General features: G+C 39.6%; 1 protein-coding gene across 1 annotated transcript in view; it reads left to right on the top strand.

Annotated features, from left to right (window-relative positions):
- LOC117472621 (guanine nucleotide-binding protein G(q) subunit alpha) overlaps positions 1–17775 on the top strand; it is a 21603-nt gene extending 3828 nt beyond the window's left edge. The window contains exons 2-7 of the mRNA XM_034117918.1: positions 6113–6297; positions 8337–8491; positions 8816–8944; positions 9671–9800; positions 10593–10746; positions 14904–17775. Of these exons, the coding sequence (XP_033973809.1) occupies positions 6113–6297; positions 8337–8491; positions 8816–8944; positions 9671–9800; positions 10593–10746; positions 14904–15094 (944 nt within the window). The 3' untranslated portion in view covers positions 15095–17775. The remainder of the gene's footprint in view (positions 1–6112; positions 6298–8336; positions 8492–8815; positions 8945–9670; positions 9801–10592; positions 10747–14903) is intronic.

Here is a 17775-nt window from a genome sequence, read left to right as displayed (position 1 = left end):
GGGACAGATCCTCCCACATTTAGAATTTTCTTTAGGACAAAAGTCTGCACAAGTGAACTCACTTATTTTCCAATTGAGGCTACACTGGAGGCGGAGCGGACAATGCTTAGGCTGGTGCCCCACGGGAACGAAAACGGGTTGTATCCGCATATTTCTCTTGCGTATAGCCATTTTTGCCACACGAGGCCGTAACGAAACGATAGAAACGGACCCCGCAAACGATAACGGGTCCAAAGGTGGATAGATCTGGGAACGGAGCGCTCTGGGGGGGTCATACGGCTCCGTGTGATCGCCTCTATACGATCATTTTGTGATAATGATGACGCAATAGCCCTGCCTCCCCCCACCTCTGCTGTTCACCCCCGCAAAAGTAAACTGCACACTGAATTCAGATTATTTATCTTTATCTCGATATGGACATAAACGCGAGTGAAGTCTAATCTGACAGGATGGAGACACACAGCTCCACGCAGCTCCTGTGTGTGCTGCATCACAGCGGGAGGAGCAAAACACACACTTCAAGTCAGATCATCACCCTTAGCTATTTTAATTAGCCTACCTCTCAAACTACCTAAACTAGTTATAAATATGTTTATTTTTTACTGTCGGCCGGGTCACTCATTACTGGATCAGCTGCTGCATGAGACAGACACTGACGCTGTCAGAAGAGAGGAAAAAGAGAGGACAGGCTCCGTGTATTTTATTATTATATATATAGTCGTTATTCATTTGTTTTAAAGCTTAATAAATAACAAAGAAGACCTTTGACCGGCACTTTTATAATTTTGTCCGGAAGATTTAAACTTTTACACACGTTGACCGGCGAAAAACTCTGCCCGGTTCCCTCGGCCCCCACCACGGCGAATAAACAGAAGCGCAACCATGACAACCATGCTTCTTCGCTGCTTTTTGTGGAGGAAATTACAGCGCCACGTACAGGCTCGGCATATGTACTGCAGCTTTTTCCAGCGGTTGGAGCTGTCTCGTGTGAACAGACACTATCCGGCAGGGGCGGACTGGCCATCGGGATGTTCGGGACGAATCCCGATGGGCCGGTACTGAAGTGGGCCGGTCGGACGATGTGGGCCGGTCGGATAAGTCACTAGCATCCCCCCCCCCCCCCCCCGTCGACAATTTCCTCGCGGTAGTTACTTGCGCGGCACCGAGGTGGGCCGCTCGGATAACTCACTAGCACCCCCGTCCCCGTCCCCGTCGATTATTTACTTGCGGTACCGAGGTGGGCCGGCCGTACCGAAGTGGGCCGGTCGAGAGTCCCGGGCTGATTTGTAGTCCCAGTCCGCCCCTGCTATCCGGTGTATATTGCGTGTGGACGGAAGTTTTTTTGCGATTGCGTTCCCGTGGGGCACCAGCCTTAGAGGGCACTTGACTAGTTGTTGAGATAAAGAAGAGCACTTCTCTTTTACTTTACAAACCATCGGAAATGTACCGGCGATAAGGACATTCAGCTTGACCTTGTTTGTTATGGTGAAAATGATAAATACCACTAGACTTAGACTGTTGTATTGTCTTGACATTTTTAGTAAAGTTACTCTTTTAAATGACATTAGGTCTGAAGAGATGTAAACTGACGGGGAAGAAGGTAGAAAGGCTCCATTGCAGTAGCTGAGATTCCAAACCTTTGCAGTAATGGGAAGTTCAAGATGAATGGGGAAGAGAGTAAAGCAGCAGCATGAGAATGGTGACATAGTGTCTGGAGACTTTAAAGTCATAGGGCCATGTTTTTTATGTTTTTGCACATAGCTGCTCACTGCAAGCATTTGGATGCTGACCATCCTCCATATGCTTTAGACTAGAGGGATATACTGTTTTCCAGGCTGCTATCTTTATTTAGTTGGTTTTGTATAAAAGGCATTTCTGTGGATGGCTACCAATCGAATCAGTGAATATTCTGGCATGTTTGTTGATTGAGTTAACAGCTGTTACAACTATAGTAATTGGAACTCCTTTCAGTGAGCTTATAGTGCAACACAATTTAAAGGATGCTGTCATCTAGAAAAAAGTCCAATGATCAACTGACCAATACCCTTGATCTCTCGACGTCCATGTCTGTGTAAGGTAGGGCTGCTCGATTATGGCAAAAATCATAATCTCGATTATTTTGGTCAATAATTGATATCACGATTATTAAAAACGATTATCCATTTACTTTGAAAACATCAATTTATTGTAGAAAGAAAATGTGAACAGTATGTTTTTAACAGTTGATTACCCTGAACTTTAGTAGTATAAGTATAATTCAACTGAAAAACCAATACAAAAAAAAGTAATAATAATAATAAAAAGATAATCGTTTTATTTCGATTACGCTGTTTTCATAATCGTAATTGCGATTAAAATACGATTAATTGAGCAGCCCTAGTGTAAGGGCTGTGTGTTTCATGAATACAATATTTGTAATTAGAAATACTTTGCCTCACTTGAGCATGTTTACTGAACATACACAACACACTGAACTGAAACTACTGAAAGAGAACATGCAGGGTGTAGAGTTTCCTAGGATGGCAGTGTAATTATCAGAGTTTTATCTGTCTAAGTGGATTGAGATATTGTTTCACGCTGCATTCCAACATGTATTGCACACATGTGACTTCTATTTATTGAGCATTGAGGACTGAAACATCTGTTGACAGTCAAAAGGGTTAAACATGAAACGTTTTTAGGCTTTTCTCCATCTGCTTAATTGATTTACCATGCTCAATTACAAAAGTGGCACAGCCCAGCTCCAATCCTCAGGAGACCTTTGGATCTAGTTTATGATGCCTGTCCCCCTTAACACACTTCCACAGAGAAAATCAAAGACAAGTAGGACGGCAGGGTTTGAAGGTAAATCAGATTTGAATCATCAGAACAGTTATGAACAGCTGAGTTTTTTTAAATTAGGCTACCTCTTTATTCACAGAAAATGTAACTGTGTTCAACTTTCACAGCTGGATATAATTTAAAAATCATTGCAGCATCACAACATGTTTAATCTGCACTTTTAACTCTCACATTTTGCAAATCATCGGTCAAAAACATTTGCGAAAGTGCAGATCTACCCAATCAATATCAGCTGCACTTATCGGCCCAATAAAAGCTGTGGGAACTTTATCAAGGATTGAACAAAGTCCACCGCAACTTTTAACAAGCCTTTTAACAAGCACATGGTTGTAATTACGATAGGAAGCACTAAAGATGTCATATGATTCCTGAATGAATACAGCCAAGTTAACAGTGGAACGATACAAATTGCAATTAAAGAAAGTCCATTTTATTATATATTACGATTAAGTTTCACTATAGCGAAAAAGATGTAATTGCAGTGGAGTTAGATACTTGCATAGTACCTGCATTCTCTCAGATTTTATTCATTATTCAATCAATTTGAAACGTATTACTGTGTTGATTTACATGACATTTTCCTTCACTGAAAGCACCAGAATCACAGAGTTGTTACATTTCACTTAATGAATGTTCCAAAAACCCCAAATTATGTTTATCTGAGAGGGAAAAGGGCAAAATGGCTCACACCTATATCTACAAATGTGATGCCATGACTCAAATGTTACCATAAAATAAGCTTATTAGTTCATAATAAGAACCAAGCCGTGTGTGACCCTTGTAAAATGCTATTAGAAGCAGGGTCCACAGTCCACTGATACTGTGGTGCATTCAAGGTGCTGTGGAAACTACAGCGTCAGGCTGCTAATGAACAGCAGCTCTAATGGAGAAAGCAAATTAATATGTTTGTTTACCAGTTTAAATTTGTGACAGTCAGCTCACATTCAAGTTTCAAATGTCCAGAGTAACATAAATGCACCGCACACAGACACGGCTTTTTTTATACTTGTATGTCTCCTTTCTCGGAATCTGAACATGTTCATGAGTCGTGGTATCAGACATCCTCCGTCAGATGCTAAGCCTTTATACGAAACTCAAACACGGGGTTAATGCTTGGTCACTGCATTTGTTTGAAAGGTGACTCAGCAGCCTCTAATGGCCAGCACACACTCAAACCCTGCATACTTGCTGTCTCTCAGGCTTCTTAGTGTCTCTCATTGGTGTAATAGAGAATAGCCATTAAAACCCAGAGGTGGAAATGTTTTAGAGAAATTGTTGTCCTCAATATTCTAAGGCTTTTAAATTATGTTTCTTATTTTAAATGCTGCACTGTTCCGCTTTGCCTGTTTAAAAAATAGAATGTGGCTATTTTTTTATGGCTGACTCATTAAAGGTGGGGTAGGTAAGTTTGAGAAACCGGCTCGAGATACACTTTATATTATATTCCATGGAATGCTCTTAACATCCCGATAGCAATGAATATCTTAAGTGCTTTGACAAAAAATCCATAAAAAAATTCATCTGTGGAAGCCGTAGTACTGTAAAAAGCACGACCAATCATTTTAGCCGGCCCGGCTAAAATAACTGGATGGTCTACCTGCCTGTCAGCCTTCCATCTGTGCACAAACTTATCTCGTGCCCTCATTGGTCATGTGCGCGTTCGTGTGTGTTGGAGGAGGGGCTCTGTAAGGAAGTGGCAGATTTTTTCCGGCTGTGTATTTTCAAATTCTAGTGCACTCGAGCTGGTTTCTCCAAAATTACCTACCCCACCTTTAACTGTTGTGATTCACACCATTTATGGTGGGGCAACAACTACTACTTGTCAGGAGGTTAATGTAATAGTTAGTTATAGTTGGACATAGCGGGCGTGGAAAGCAGGTGGTGACGGGATCAGCCAGGCTTTGGTGCTACAATTTTAAAAGTGCACCAAATGATAACGCAACAGCATTAACATGGAGCAATTGAAAACCCAATTCAACATCAAAAAGTGGGAGCATGTATGAACTTTGCACAGGCTATACTTTGATATTTAAAAGCCCTATGCAACCAAATACATAAAAAAAAGTTGTATGAGAATAAATATTCAGCTACATGCGTTTGTAATTAAGATTTTAGGGGTTTAGTACTTGGCCCGGCCTCAGCATATAAACAGTCTACTAATGTCAGGCCTCTATAAAAGAGACAAAAAGAACACTGTTCTTCTGTAGGTTATTGTATTTTATCAAAAGTTTAGTCTTGAGTGTGGTTTGGTTAAGTGCTTGAGAGACTAATTTGGCAAAAAAATACTTTTATGTTATACAATTCAAGGCCTTACAATAGGGAGTTAAGGTAACGCAGAATGCAGCACACATCTTTTGGGCATTGACATGTCGAAACACACACTCAAAAGTGAGTGGTGAGGTAGAAGTTGGACCTTTCAGCTGCTCTGCCAAGATTCTCAATGAACCAAAGAGAAATCACACCTCAGTTTTTCACACCCAAACAGTCCCTGTCACCACTGAGCAGGGAGATGTTGTTCTTGGTCTCTCAGCAGACCAGGCCAACAGGCTGAGAGGAAAGGAACCAGCACATAATATTATGTGTGTCTGAGTGCATGGGTGACTGAGTATACTGTATGTCTGTGTGCATGGGCTGTACATCTGTGTGTAATGTATACATGTGTGTGTTTTCCCAGATAGGATGTTGTGTACAAAAGGGCATTATTTAACTTTTTACCTTAATAAAAACTCCATACATTCATATTGTATTTTTTTAAATGTTTTTAGAAGATTTTATTACCTCAATTTAGCCAAATCTACATTTTGACTATGCTAGCACTACATTTAAACACTGCAGTAATGCATTTTGCAGTAACTTGCTGTTAGTTCAACTACATTCATATGTGCATACTGTAGTGGTTCAAGTAGTTAATAACTTATCTTTGTGTTTTTATGTTTTTATAAACTACTCAAACTACCATTTTGGCCCAGGCTTATTTTAGTTTTTGGTTTATCTATGACCTGAAAATAAGTGTTCACTTTGTTAAATTAACTCAATTGAGTTCAGTTCAAATATTTTGGTCGCACTTTGGTGGCAATCTTTTTGGATAAGATTGGATACATTTTGCATAACATGTTGATAATCTTTTACGAAGTAGTTTCAATTAATATTTCTAAGTACTTATAGTTAAACACACCATTTTTCTCCCTTGATTAACTTTGCTGTCATACTTTTTCGAATGCTTTCAAAGTAGATTGACCAACACTTATAATAATTCTACTTTTTCTCTCAGGCACTGGGGAAAGTGGGAAGAGCACATTCATCAAACAGATGAGGATTATCCACGGCACCGGGTATTCTGATGAAGACAAAAGGAGTTTTACTAAACTGGTCTATCAGAACATATTCACATCCATGCAGTCCATGATCCGAGCCTCGGAGACGCTCAAGGTGCCCTACAAATACGAGCTCAACAAGGTAAATGAGATCCTCTCGCTCAGGCCATTTCAAATTCCTCAACTGAAATAACGATTGTTGTGACTCCTGACTCGTTTGGGATAAAATACGCTACAAAGTGGCCCCAATGCCCTTGTATATTTTTAGAGTGCAGTCTATCTTATTTGGAACAGCCATCCATTATCGTTTCCTGTCCCTTTTGACACTTCCTGTGTCCTTACAGCACTCCAGCCCTTCATTGCACCCTTTGTGTATTTGTGTTGTGCGTTTCAGTGCACTCAAATCTATGAGGGCAGATATACTCTCAAATACACATTTGAGACCTTCCTTACACTACTCACCCAAAATTGATCTCACTTTTCCTTAAATATTCTGTCAGCAGGTCCTTTTATTTCCTACTTTTCACCCTTTTAATCATAGTTTTGGGAGCGGTTACAGTAACCAGTACTCACAGTTTAGTCCCTGTGAGAGTGACAGGGGAAAGTTGAGCATAGTCGTCATCAACTCTGCAACTTTCTTCATTTATTTATTTTATAAATCAGATCATTTGAGGTGACAGCTGACCACACTACTTCAGCTTCTCCCCGCCTGGCCACAGTCCAGTCACATCGCTCGTTGAAAGGTTTTGTAGGGATTTGATTACGAGGGGCTGATAAATAATTGAGTATATTTTAATGTGATATCCTGAAGTCAGATTATAATCCTAGGATGTTGGGAACAGGACACAGTCAAATTCTTTATTGACATTCACAGAAAAAGGGGGATAGAAATGTACTGTTCAAGGTGATACCAATATTGAATATATATACTAATATTTGAAATTGCTGATATTATAACTGTATGGGAATATTTTGGTGTGTTAGGGTTGATTTGCTCACACCTTCAGCAATGGGGCTTTTAAATGGCGCAGCATCTTGGATTTAACTCTAGTAGTCACTTTTCGCGTCTCTGGTGTAGCGGGGGTCATTGTCCATGTGAGCTTTCGCTTCCCATCCGACATGCTTATGAAGAATGAAACTGAATGTGCTGTTTCAGCAAAAGTATCTCACACACTTGTCTCAATATAAACCAAGCACATCCCTCAAATAATCAAATACATAAAAAAAGTTTAGTACAGTACAGTTCAGTACTCAAAAAAAGTAAAAACATATGACAATGCCTGTAATACTTTATACCCAACATCCCTCTTCCTTCATAAACATGGGGCTAAAATGGGAAGTTTTATACCTCTGACAATACTAAGGAAGTGAAAATGAAACCTGTTGATCATGTTTACACTGGCTGTGTCCGTGCACTTATTGTTACTGTCATGAGTGTAGGCTTATCAAGCCCACCCATGAACGAAATATCTGCATATCCTGTTTTATATGACATCTTAATGTTCACTTTATTATGATCTTTTATATTTATATTTGTTTATTGTTTGAATTAGTGCAGTATGCGAAATAGAAAGAATGTCAGGATTCATGCACATGTTGATCTACCGTCATGGGACACAGGAGAGTTAAATGGGAATCTGGGGCAGAAAAACGTTTCACTTAATTGCCCCGGTGGGATTTGGGCCTCAGATTTGAGATCTAGGCTGAGCCTGGGGGTGTAGAGCTATTCCAGGTTATTCAAATCAAATCAAATCAAATCAGGTTTTATTTATATAGCACATTTAAAAGCGATTTTTGGTCGAGCCAAAGTGCTGTACATGTAATAAAAACACATTACTACAATCACAATAAACGACAATAAATTACAACAGATATATCTTAAAAACAAAATAAAAATAAAACACACGGAAAAGTCGTGCTCCGCTCTAACTAGAAAGCCAGAGAGAAGAAGTGTGTTTTTAGTTTAGATTTTAGTTATTGAATATGTGAGTGAGTGAGAAAATAAACCAGGGATAATTAGGACTGCAAAACTTGATTGTTTTTGATAGGCACTGTTTTTAGACTATCAGAAAAGATTTAAGTTTTGGTAAATAAAGAATGACCTTTAGTTTGGTGTTGTTAAGTAAAGATGTGTGTCTCAGAAAGTCATGTCAGTTTTTGTCTTTGTTCTTTTTCCTCCAGGGCCATGCCAACCTTGTGAAAGAGGTGGACGTAGAAAAGATCAGCATGTTCGAGAATCCCTACATAGATGCAATCAAAAGCTTATGGAATGACCCAGGCATCCAGGAGTGCTACGATCGAAGGAGGGAATACCAACTCTCAGACTCCACTAAATAGTGAGTATAGTCCGAACAAACTGAGGCTAATAAAATATCTCACAGCAGACTTTTTGAAATAAGATAAATCTGAAATACAAAACGTCCCAGCAGCCACTACAGTTATCAGGATCAATATCTAATTAGGTTTCACGTGCAAGAAATGTGCCTTGTTGGTGCATATACATAAAAAGATAATTTAAAATAGAAAGATACAATTTAATATTGAAAAATATATACAGTATATTAAAGAATGAGTTACAAAAATGTGTACAAGAAACATATATTCTAGAGGGTTTCCGTGATGATAAATAAATGATTAATTTCCTTACTCTGTGACCATAGTTACCTGAACGCGTTGGACCGGATATCGCTGCCGGCCTACCTCCCCACCCAGCAGGATGTGTTGAGGGTTCGAGTCCCAACCACGGGAATCATTGAATACCCGTTTGACCTGCAGAGTGTCATATTCAGGTCAGTCAGGAGATGTATTCAGAATCAGAAAGAATATATGGCCCTTGTGTACAAAGCTTAACAACAACTGATGTTTATCAGTACAACTGTTCAAGTTAAATTGCTTTCACTAATCCAAAAAATCTAACATTCCCAAACTTTTACATTTAAAAGGAAAATAGCGTTCTTTTTACCCAATTAAATGTACCTGATTTAATTGTATTGACATAAACAAATTGATATATAAGCACAATAACGCAGTTTTATCTCTATTTTGAGATGTTTACATTTTATAATTGTTTACTTCTACCCTTTTAATTTCTCTTATGTGCAATGCCTTGTCTTTTATGCTGCTGCAACGCAAACATTTCCCAAATTGCGATCAATAAAGTACATCTTATCTTATCTTTATCTTATAAGCTTGTAAAATATCAATTACACCAATACAGCCAACATAAAGCTTTGTAATAGCACCGGGCTGAGCACGCTGTTTCACTTTTGATTCTTCAGTATATATTACAGCAAATTCCCCACTTATCTAATATCAGAAGTAGTACTCGTACTCACAATGCTGATATTCTGCTTTGACTCACACCCTAGGATCAATAGTCATCACATTTTAATCACTTTTGTTTGGTTTGTTAGGCAAATATCTTTCCTTAAATTGTGTTGGGAAGAGAATCAAACAGATTAGCAAGCATTTTGCTCATAGTGTTTTCTCTGTCCTGGGCGTTGCTGCCATGGCAGGATGGTGGATGTGGGAGGTCAGAGGTCGGAGAGGAGGAAGTGGATCCACTGCTTTGAGAACGTCACCTCCATCATGTTCCTGGTGGCACTCAGCGAATACGACCAGGTGTTGGTGGAATCAGACAATGAGGTGAATAATGAAAACACACACACACACACACATTTCACAATTTAAAATGTAAAACTCTGAGCTAAAATGTTTTGTTTTGGGGATCTTAATTTCACCTTTTCAAAAACATATTAAATCACTTTAGTATTGCATGTGATGTGGAAGTTGAGTTCCTCTGATGATGAAAAGCTACTCCTTATTTAAAACAATGGAAATCAGATTCTCCTCCGGCCTGGCCGCCCTCCACCTTTTTTCCCTTGGAAAGCATTTGTAAATGATCAGCCAGCTGTTTTGAATACCGCCTCGGGCCAAATCACCTTCTTAAGAGGATATAGCATGTGTGTCAGTTTGTTAAAGTGTATTAATGAGCAGCTGTGCGTTCATTATGTGAGTGTCTCATGCGCCCATGTATTTTCCTCCCTTTGTTACTGCAAGCCCTGTAAAGTGCAGAAGAAGAAGACATCAGCTGCATGTCCTCCTGCGTGTCGTAACATTAGTTTTTATAATATACTGGAGATATTCTTAATACTCTAATGTACCGGCAATTTGATATCTAAGGCTTGCTTTCAGAACGGTTGTTTAGTTCAATTAGACACAGAATTAAAGTGCAAGAACGAAATGAAACTCTTAAAGGCGCCTCAGCGTTCCTGCTCTCCCTCTGGTGCGGTGAACGTTTATTAAAATCTGTCCTTAATGAGTATGAAAGACTGTTGTTTTAATTAAATAATTATCTCTCGCTCTCTCTCTCTATCTCTTTGTATTTTATCCTCCCCTCTTTCTCTCTCCTTACACACACATCCACTCACTCTGTAGAACCGGATGGAGGAGAGTAAAGCTCTGTTCAGGACAATAGTCACGTACCCCTGGTTCCAAAACTCCTCAGTCATTCTCTTCCTCAACAAGAAGGACCTTTTGGAGGAGAAGATCATGTACTCCCATCTGGTCGACTACTTCCCAGAGTATGACGGTGAGTGACAGCAGCATGGTGTCCACTCAGTCCAGCCCAAACCTATCAAACCTCTAAAACAGGGGTGCCCAACCTTTTTTGAACCAAGAGCTACTTCTAAAGTTGCCAGTCTGCCGAGATCTACCAGTCCAAATGGGGGGGGGGGGGGGGGTTGCTAGCGAACTGTCAACTGGGAGACGGCGGACCTCTGTCGGTGCAACTTCAATGATGACATTTAAAAACATAAAAAATTAAGGGCGGTGGCGGCCGTCAGTGAATCGAGCCGGCCCTTGACGACCGGCCATTCTGTGATTCTCCAGATTCTACAGATGGCCAGTCCGCGGAGGGTGGAAAATACATACCGGAAGTAAACAAAGACGTGCAACGGGAAGGTGTTCCCATGGGAAACAAAACTTAAAATATTAAATGAAACAATCTCATCTCTTAAAATTCACAACTTATTATGAATTAAACATTCACAAACTTATAATTATGTATTCACATGTTTAACTCTAGGATTAGGAGGGAATTCCGTCTCGTAGCGTTTGTGCACCGTTTTGAAATGCCGCTCTAAATTACCCTTCTTCGGTAAAGCCACGCTCGCATTGCAGATGAGAGACAGATGGACTTTGAATTGGAATAAACAAAAAAATAATCATCCTCCCACTCAGAGTGAAAATGATATATTTTGGGCTTTTTTGCTTCTGCCATAATTGCGGTCTTGTGTGTGTGCGGACTGTCACTCCTGTTGACACGGACAACGTCAGCTAACTAGTGCCCACTGCCCACCAGCCACGCCCCGACACATGGGGTCACGCCAATCACAAAGCTTTGATGCGCTCAAGTACATTATTCTGGCACAGGAAGATTATGTTATAGAACATTAACGATAAAACAGAATATAGTTGTTCTATTTTTAGACACATCTCGCGATCGACTGGCAGGGCACCCCTGCTCTAAAACAAGCAGGAAGCTCCTCTTAGCTGCTAGTTTGCACACTTGAACTAGAAAGATCTTGCTAATTTAAAATTCATATGATTCATAAAAACTAAATAGATAAATAAAAGTTGATGTCAGAAATGCACTGCTATTAAAACACCAATATTCACATTTACTGACATGTGTCACTCCATAGGGAGAATAAAAGCAATAATGCATGTGCAAAATATATACGGTACTAGTTATTAAGTTGTCCAATTGTGTTAATTCAGCATGTGTAAAATACCATTTTTAAGAATCATATAACATGCTGATATCGTGTTTTTTTTAAGTCTTGTCTTACAATGATTTTGTTTGTATACATTCATATCGCTTAGTCAGTAATACTGCATTATGCTGGCAGAAATAACACCTAAAGACCACTAGTAAGAGTGTTAGATTTTGAGGCTGCATGATGTATCGATCAGCTTATCAGTATCTGTCAAGAATTGCTTGAAATGTATCCTGACAGAATTCTTCCTGATATATTATGCAGTGTTTGATATATTAATGATATATTTGTTAATTAACAAGGTGCCCAAGTTTAATAATTCCTTCCTTACAGATAGACATTACATTTAATTTTGTATCACCCTATTTAAAAAGGATCAAATTAAGTTAAACGTTTTGTTTCTCTCAAAGGAACAATCAACTTCTAATCCCCATCAACATGGACGCACCAGGGTTAATTTTTTGTTAACAAAAAAGCAGTTTTTTAAATACATGTAAATACAAATGTAAATATCTACATCTCCAGAGTAGAAATTAGATGTTTGGATTGCAATGAAAAAAAATAAACTACTGGCTAAAAGTTAATTTTCCAACGCTTGCTTCACTTTAGATTGAAATGCACCAGCCTGCAAAATAATCATATTACATTACATTTCATTTAGCTAACGCTTTTATCCAAAGCAACTTACAATAAGTGCATTCGACCAAGAACACTTGAAGAAACCAGAATCATATAAGTACATTAGGTTTCGTAGAGCCAAACCATTTTAAGTGCTACTCAACAGGCTTTAGATAAGCCAGTCCTTTGTTAGTATATAAGTGCTTTGTTAGTATTTAAGTGCTTTTTATTTAGTTTTTAGTTTTGTTTTTTCATTTTATTGCTCGAAGTGGAGTCGAAAGAGATGAGTTTTCAGTCTGTGCCGGAAGATGTGTAAGCTTTCTGCTGTCCTGATGTCAATGGGGAGCTCATTCCACCATTTTGGAGCCAGGATTGCAAATCGACGTGTTTTTGCTGATGGGAACTTGGGTCCCCCTCGCAGTGCGGGTGCAGCGAGCCGTTTGGCTGATGCAGAGCGGAGTGCACGTGCTGGGGTGTATGGTATAACCATGTCCTGGATGTAGGAAGGGCCAGAACCATTCACAGCATGGTACGCAAGTACCAGTGTCTTGAAGTGGATTATAGCAGTTACTGGAAGCCAGTGAAGGGAGCGGAGGAGCGGTGTGGTGTGGGAAAATGTAGGAAGGTTGAAGACCAGACGAGCTGCTGCATTCTAGATGAGCTGCAGAGGTCGGATGGCACATGCAGGTAGACCACACAGGAGGGAGTTGCAGTAGTCTGGACCAGAAGCTGCGTCGCTTTCTGGGTCAGGAGGGGACGTATCCTCCTGATGTTGTAAAGAGTGTATCTGCAGTAGGGGTGCATACCGGTTCCCGGTATTACCGAAATAACTAAAAGTGAGGCGTAATATCCTTAAACTCGCGCCCAAACTACGCCCGGAATTACGATGTCAATTTCGCCGTGAAACTCCGCAAACGAGTCACTTTAGAAAATCTAAAGTATGGCTGCATATGACTGCCAGTCTGAATGGTGGGGTCTGTAACCACTGCAATAAGTTTATTTCTGGGAAAGGTGGCAATACATCCAACCTCCAACCAATGCTGTCTCGTATGGCAACCAAGTACCTTTGTGTTCAGGGAAGCAGCGTGCCAAACGAGAGAGTGTTCAGTTCAACAGGTGATATCCTACGCTGTGAAAGAGCCCGTTTGGATCCAGAGAGAGCAGATATGCTCATCTTCTTGAAGATGAATGCACAAAACTGAACTGTGATGGGATTTGTTTTCTTTCATAAGGCAAATGTTGATTTTAATGATGCTATTTGTTTTATGTGCAATGCCGAGATCTCATGATCCTTTATGTGTTCTCTGGTCAGTCGAATCTCAGGTTGAATATTGATTATCCTGGTGCTATTTTCTTTTTCCATTGACAAGATGTACTATTCGAGTACGAGTCGCCCGCGGGGCATGTTCTAAAAATAGCTCGCCAAGCAAATCCAAAATGTAAAAAATACACAAAACAAAAAAGGAAATGTAATTAAAAGAATCTACCCTATGCATAAACGAAACCTCAATCATAGCGAACTCTATCTACAGATGTAGCACCTCATTTTGGACGCCCCTACCCATGTGGGCCTGTGATCGGCACGGGGTGGGCCCCTGCTGAAAGGAAACCCCCCCACAGGACTTGATACGCCCCCTTGATAAATAAATTAAATTATAATGAAACCAGCTGCAATGGATCATGGATCCACCAGGGGGAGCAGTGATTAAAAAGCTGCCACACTGGAACTCATGTGAAATAAACAGCTGATAGATCTATAGTAGAGGTATCTGATATAGCGGATCTTTGTTAAGATCCATATGTCACGGGTAGGATCATATTCTGTGCTAAATAAGAGACATGTAATAATTTACAAAACATCACCATGTTTTTATTTAACAAAATAATGTTGTTTAATCCACGTTGGCTACAACTACAAAACCATCGGTTTGTTTTTTCATCAGGAAATGCAGACCGGCTCAAACAAGAGTCCTATCTGGAGTGCTACATCTGTACTTACTACAACTCTATATCTATCAAACACCCCTCCTCCCCCCACCCCCACAATGAATATCGACCAATCACGTTCTTGCTAGACTGCAGGGAAGCGTAGCCAGAAATTAACAGCTGACTGGCAGTTCCACAGGCCACCTGTAACTAGATGTTGGATGTCAGTGGAGCATGTGGGATAGACGAGAGCAGGCTGGTTACAACGACTAGGAGATGCACGGGGCCAGTAAAAATTGAGAGAGGACACAAGAATGGAGAATATACACATGTCTTAGCATCCTAAGACATATCCTGTCAGAACAATTTTTACCTTACTTTCTGCAGTGAAATGCATTCATGGAGCATGTCTTCACCTTTGCAGGTCCCGCGAGGGATGCCCAAGCAGGACGGGAGTTTATCCTGAAGATGTTTGTGGACCTGAATCCAGACGGCGATAAAATCATCTACTCACACTTCACCTGTGCCACGGACACAGAGAACATCCGCTTCGTCTTTGCTGCCGTCAAAGACACCATCCTGCAGCTCAACCTGAAGGAGTACAACCTGGTGTAGAGGGGGGAGACCCCCCCACACACTGACTGAGGCAATCTATGAAAACATAGATCATACACACACAAAAGAAAATCTGAGAAATGTAATGGTTGCATAATAATAATTTATTTGCCATTTGTTGATCTCTTGGTCCCCAAGGGTTAGCAAAGTAAATGTTATTTTGCTATTTAAGGAGTTGATTAAATATATGGAGCAGGAGGAGGGCAATACATTTAAAGTATAAGTGTTTGCGGGGATATGCTGTTGATGTTAGCAGCAAGGATCCTCATTTCTAGGCTTTGCGCATTGTGAATTTTTGTTTCGATTTTTGGCCTAAAGAAAGAAACTACTTTGTGCACTCAAGGTTTGGCAATTTTTTTTTTCTGTCAGTTTGATACATCAGAGCTGGAGCAAATGCAATGCGCTCCCTGCCTCCTGCCTTTTTATAACCAAGAAGAAGAAAAAAAGTTTTCATTCCTTTTTTTTTTTAACTCTCCCTCCTTTCCCATTGGTTCATTCAGAAGCTTCGTTCCGGCCGTTTACCTGTTAAACCAAATAGGAAATGATGCAACAGATCTATAATTGACAGCTTTTATTTTTCTGCATAGGACTGATTGGCAAGTCTCTCAATAAGTTGGCATAAACTGTGATTTAAAAAGAAATGCTATATTGATTTGGTATTGATAGACTCATATCGTTATTGTTTATAATACATTGCATTGACTTTGGTACCATCCAATGAGTACATTAAAAGGGGAAATAGCCCGAGTCTTGACAGTCACAGGCTTTAAAAAAAACTTCTGAGCTTTGAGCAAGAAGATCAGGAGGTACGCCTGTTCTACACAGATGGGAGTCAAGGACGTGATTATTTATGTGACTACGTTGTTAAATGATTATGTTAAACTTTGCCACATTAACGCTTTTTATTACGGTTATCTGTGTATTTATTGCCAATGCCAAAACTATTCAAGAACTAGACTCCACTTTGTGATGTTTACTACTTAGATGAAATGATAAGTGTTGAGGACGGGAACAGGAAGTGTTAATGAACGCAGACTTGTCCCTTATTGATCGATCGACTGATTCCTCCAATTAATATTCAACACAGTCAATGGTACAGCCCCCCCCCCTCAGCCCTGCTCAAGCTGTCCAATCACAACCCACTGCAAACCCCTTCTCCTAGCATATACACCATCCTGTCACGCTTTAGCTTTGTCTTTATTACACTTGCGCAATCACAACCCGGCTGTCCTGACTGTTGTAAGTCAATAGCAGTGAAGAATACATTTAGCTAATTTCTATGTAAAAGGGCACAGTGTTGATGATCAGTTTGTACCAAAGTAAGCCCTTCTTCTTTCTGATTTGCAATTATTTCATTCCCAAGCTACTTAAAGTATTTTTTGTAACAATTCCCTAGAACGTAAGCCTGTAATTTACATTTATTGAGGCATAGTGCAATTATGAACGCTATAATCATTGTACATACATCTCTATATATATATATATCGCAGCATCTTTGTTGGCTTTGTAATCATTACCTTTTTGGCAGATTGAATGTGCGGTATTGAAAATATGTATCTGTGTAATTGTATTGTATGTCTAATGGCTAATTCATTTTTGGAAGAAAAAAATATGTTATTTACATGTTTGTTTTTGTTTCCTTTTTTTAAGAGGAGAATGTAAATGTTATGTTTTGCCAGTTTTTCAGCAAAGAAACATTGCTCAGCTTCATAACGGCATAAAGAGGAGTATTATTATCCAAGAATACATGATTGGTATGCCAGCACTTAAAGCAGCTGGTTATTTAATTTACTTTTATATGAAAAACTGCAGACTGAATCCAATCCACAGGGCTAACTTTAATAGTTCTTAACTGGCTTCAGGAACATAGCACTTGTCATATAGGTGTAATCACATCACCCATTGATTCTTCTTTATATTTAACTCTATGACACAGTGTCTCCACAAGTATTTGTCAACTTTGAGATCTCTTAGTGTTTCGCACATCTTGTGATCCTTAACACTCCACCACCAACCACCTTTAGTGTGTTTTATTTAACAAGTAGTGCTAGAACAAGGTAGTCAGGTTAAATGTTGCTTTGTCTCAGATTTGGCATAAAAATCTTAAAGACGTGATGTTATAATCTGATATGCCATCACCCTTAAACACATGGACCTACACCCTGATAGAAACTTAGTATTGTAGTATGTCAGTCCCATTCACAGGTGCTTTTATATTTCTTCTTGATTACCACCATTTAATTAAAATGTACAGTATTATTTTAGACATTATTTATAAGATGACAACATAGGAGAAGATACAGATCATGTGTACATATTGCCTTATTAAATAAGCTGTGCCTCTGAAGTCCCATACAAAGGCACCTGTGTTTTTATGAGACGTGAAGCTAGTGTAGCTGATAAAGTCCTGTTGTGCAGCTGCAGGATTGTTTGGTTTTGGCTCGGTGGTCCTTCTTTGTTATTCTGTGCTGTAAGAAGCCCTGGGAACGGCTTTAAAAGCGTAACTAATATGACATCATTACAGGAAACTAAAAGAACATCTTGAGTGAATTGTAATCAGAACACACTTTCTATTGATTTCACTGTCAATGTTGTCAAATCAGATTCATATCTTGAAATCCATATGCGTTGTAATGCCTTGTATACCTGATGTGACTAGGATTAAACAACATGTGCCACAA

The sequence above is a fragment of the Trematomus bernacchii genome, unplaced genomic scaffold (genome assembly GCF_902827165.1).
Source record: "Trematomus bernacchii unplaced genomic scaffold, fTreBer1.1, whole genome shotgun sequence".
NCBI lineage: Eukaryota > Metazoa > Chordata > Actinopteri > Perciformes > Nototheniidae > Trematomus > Trematomus bernacchii.
This window is presented reverse-complemented; position numbering and strand designations above follow the sequence as displayed.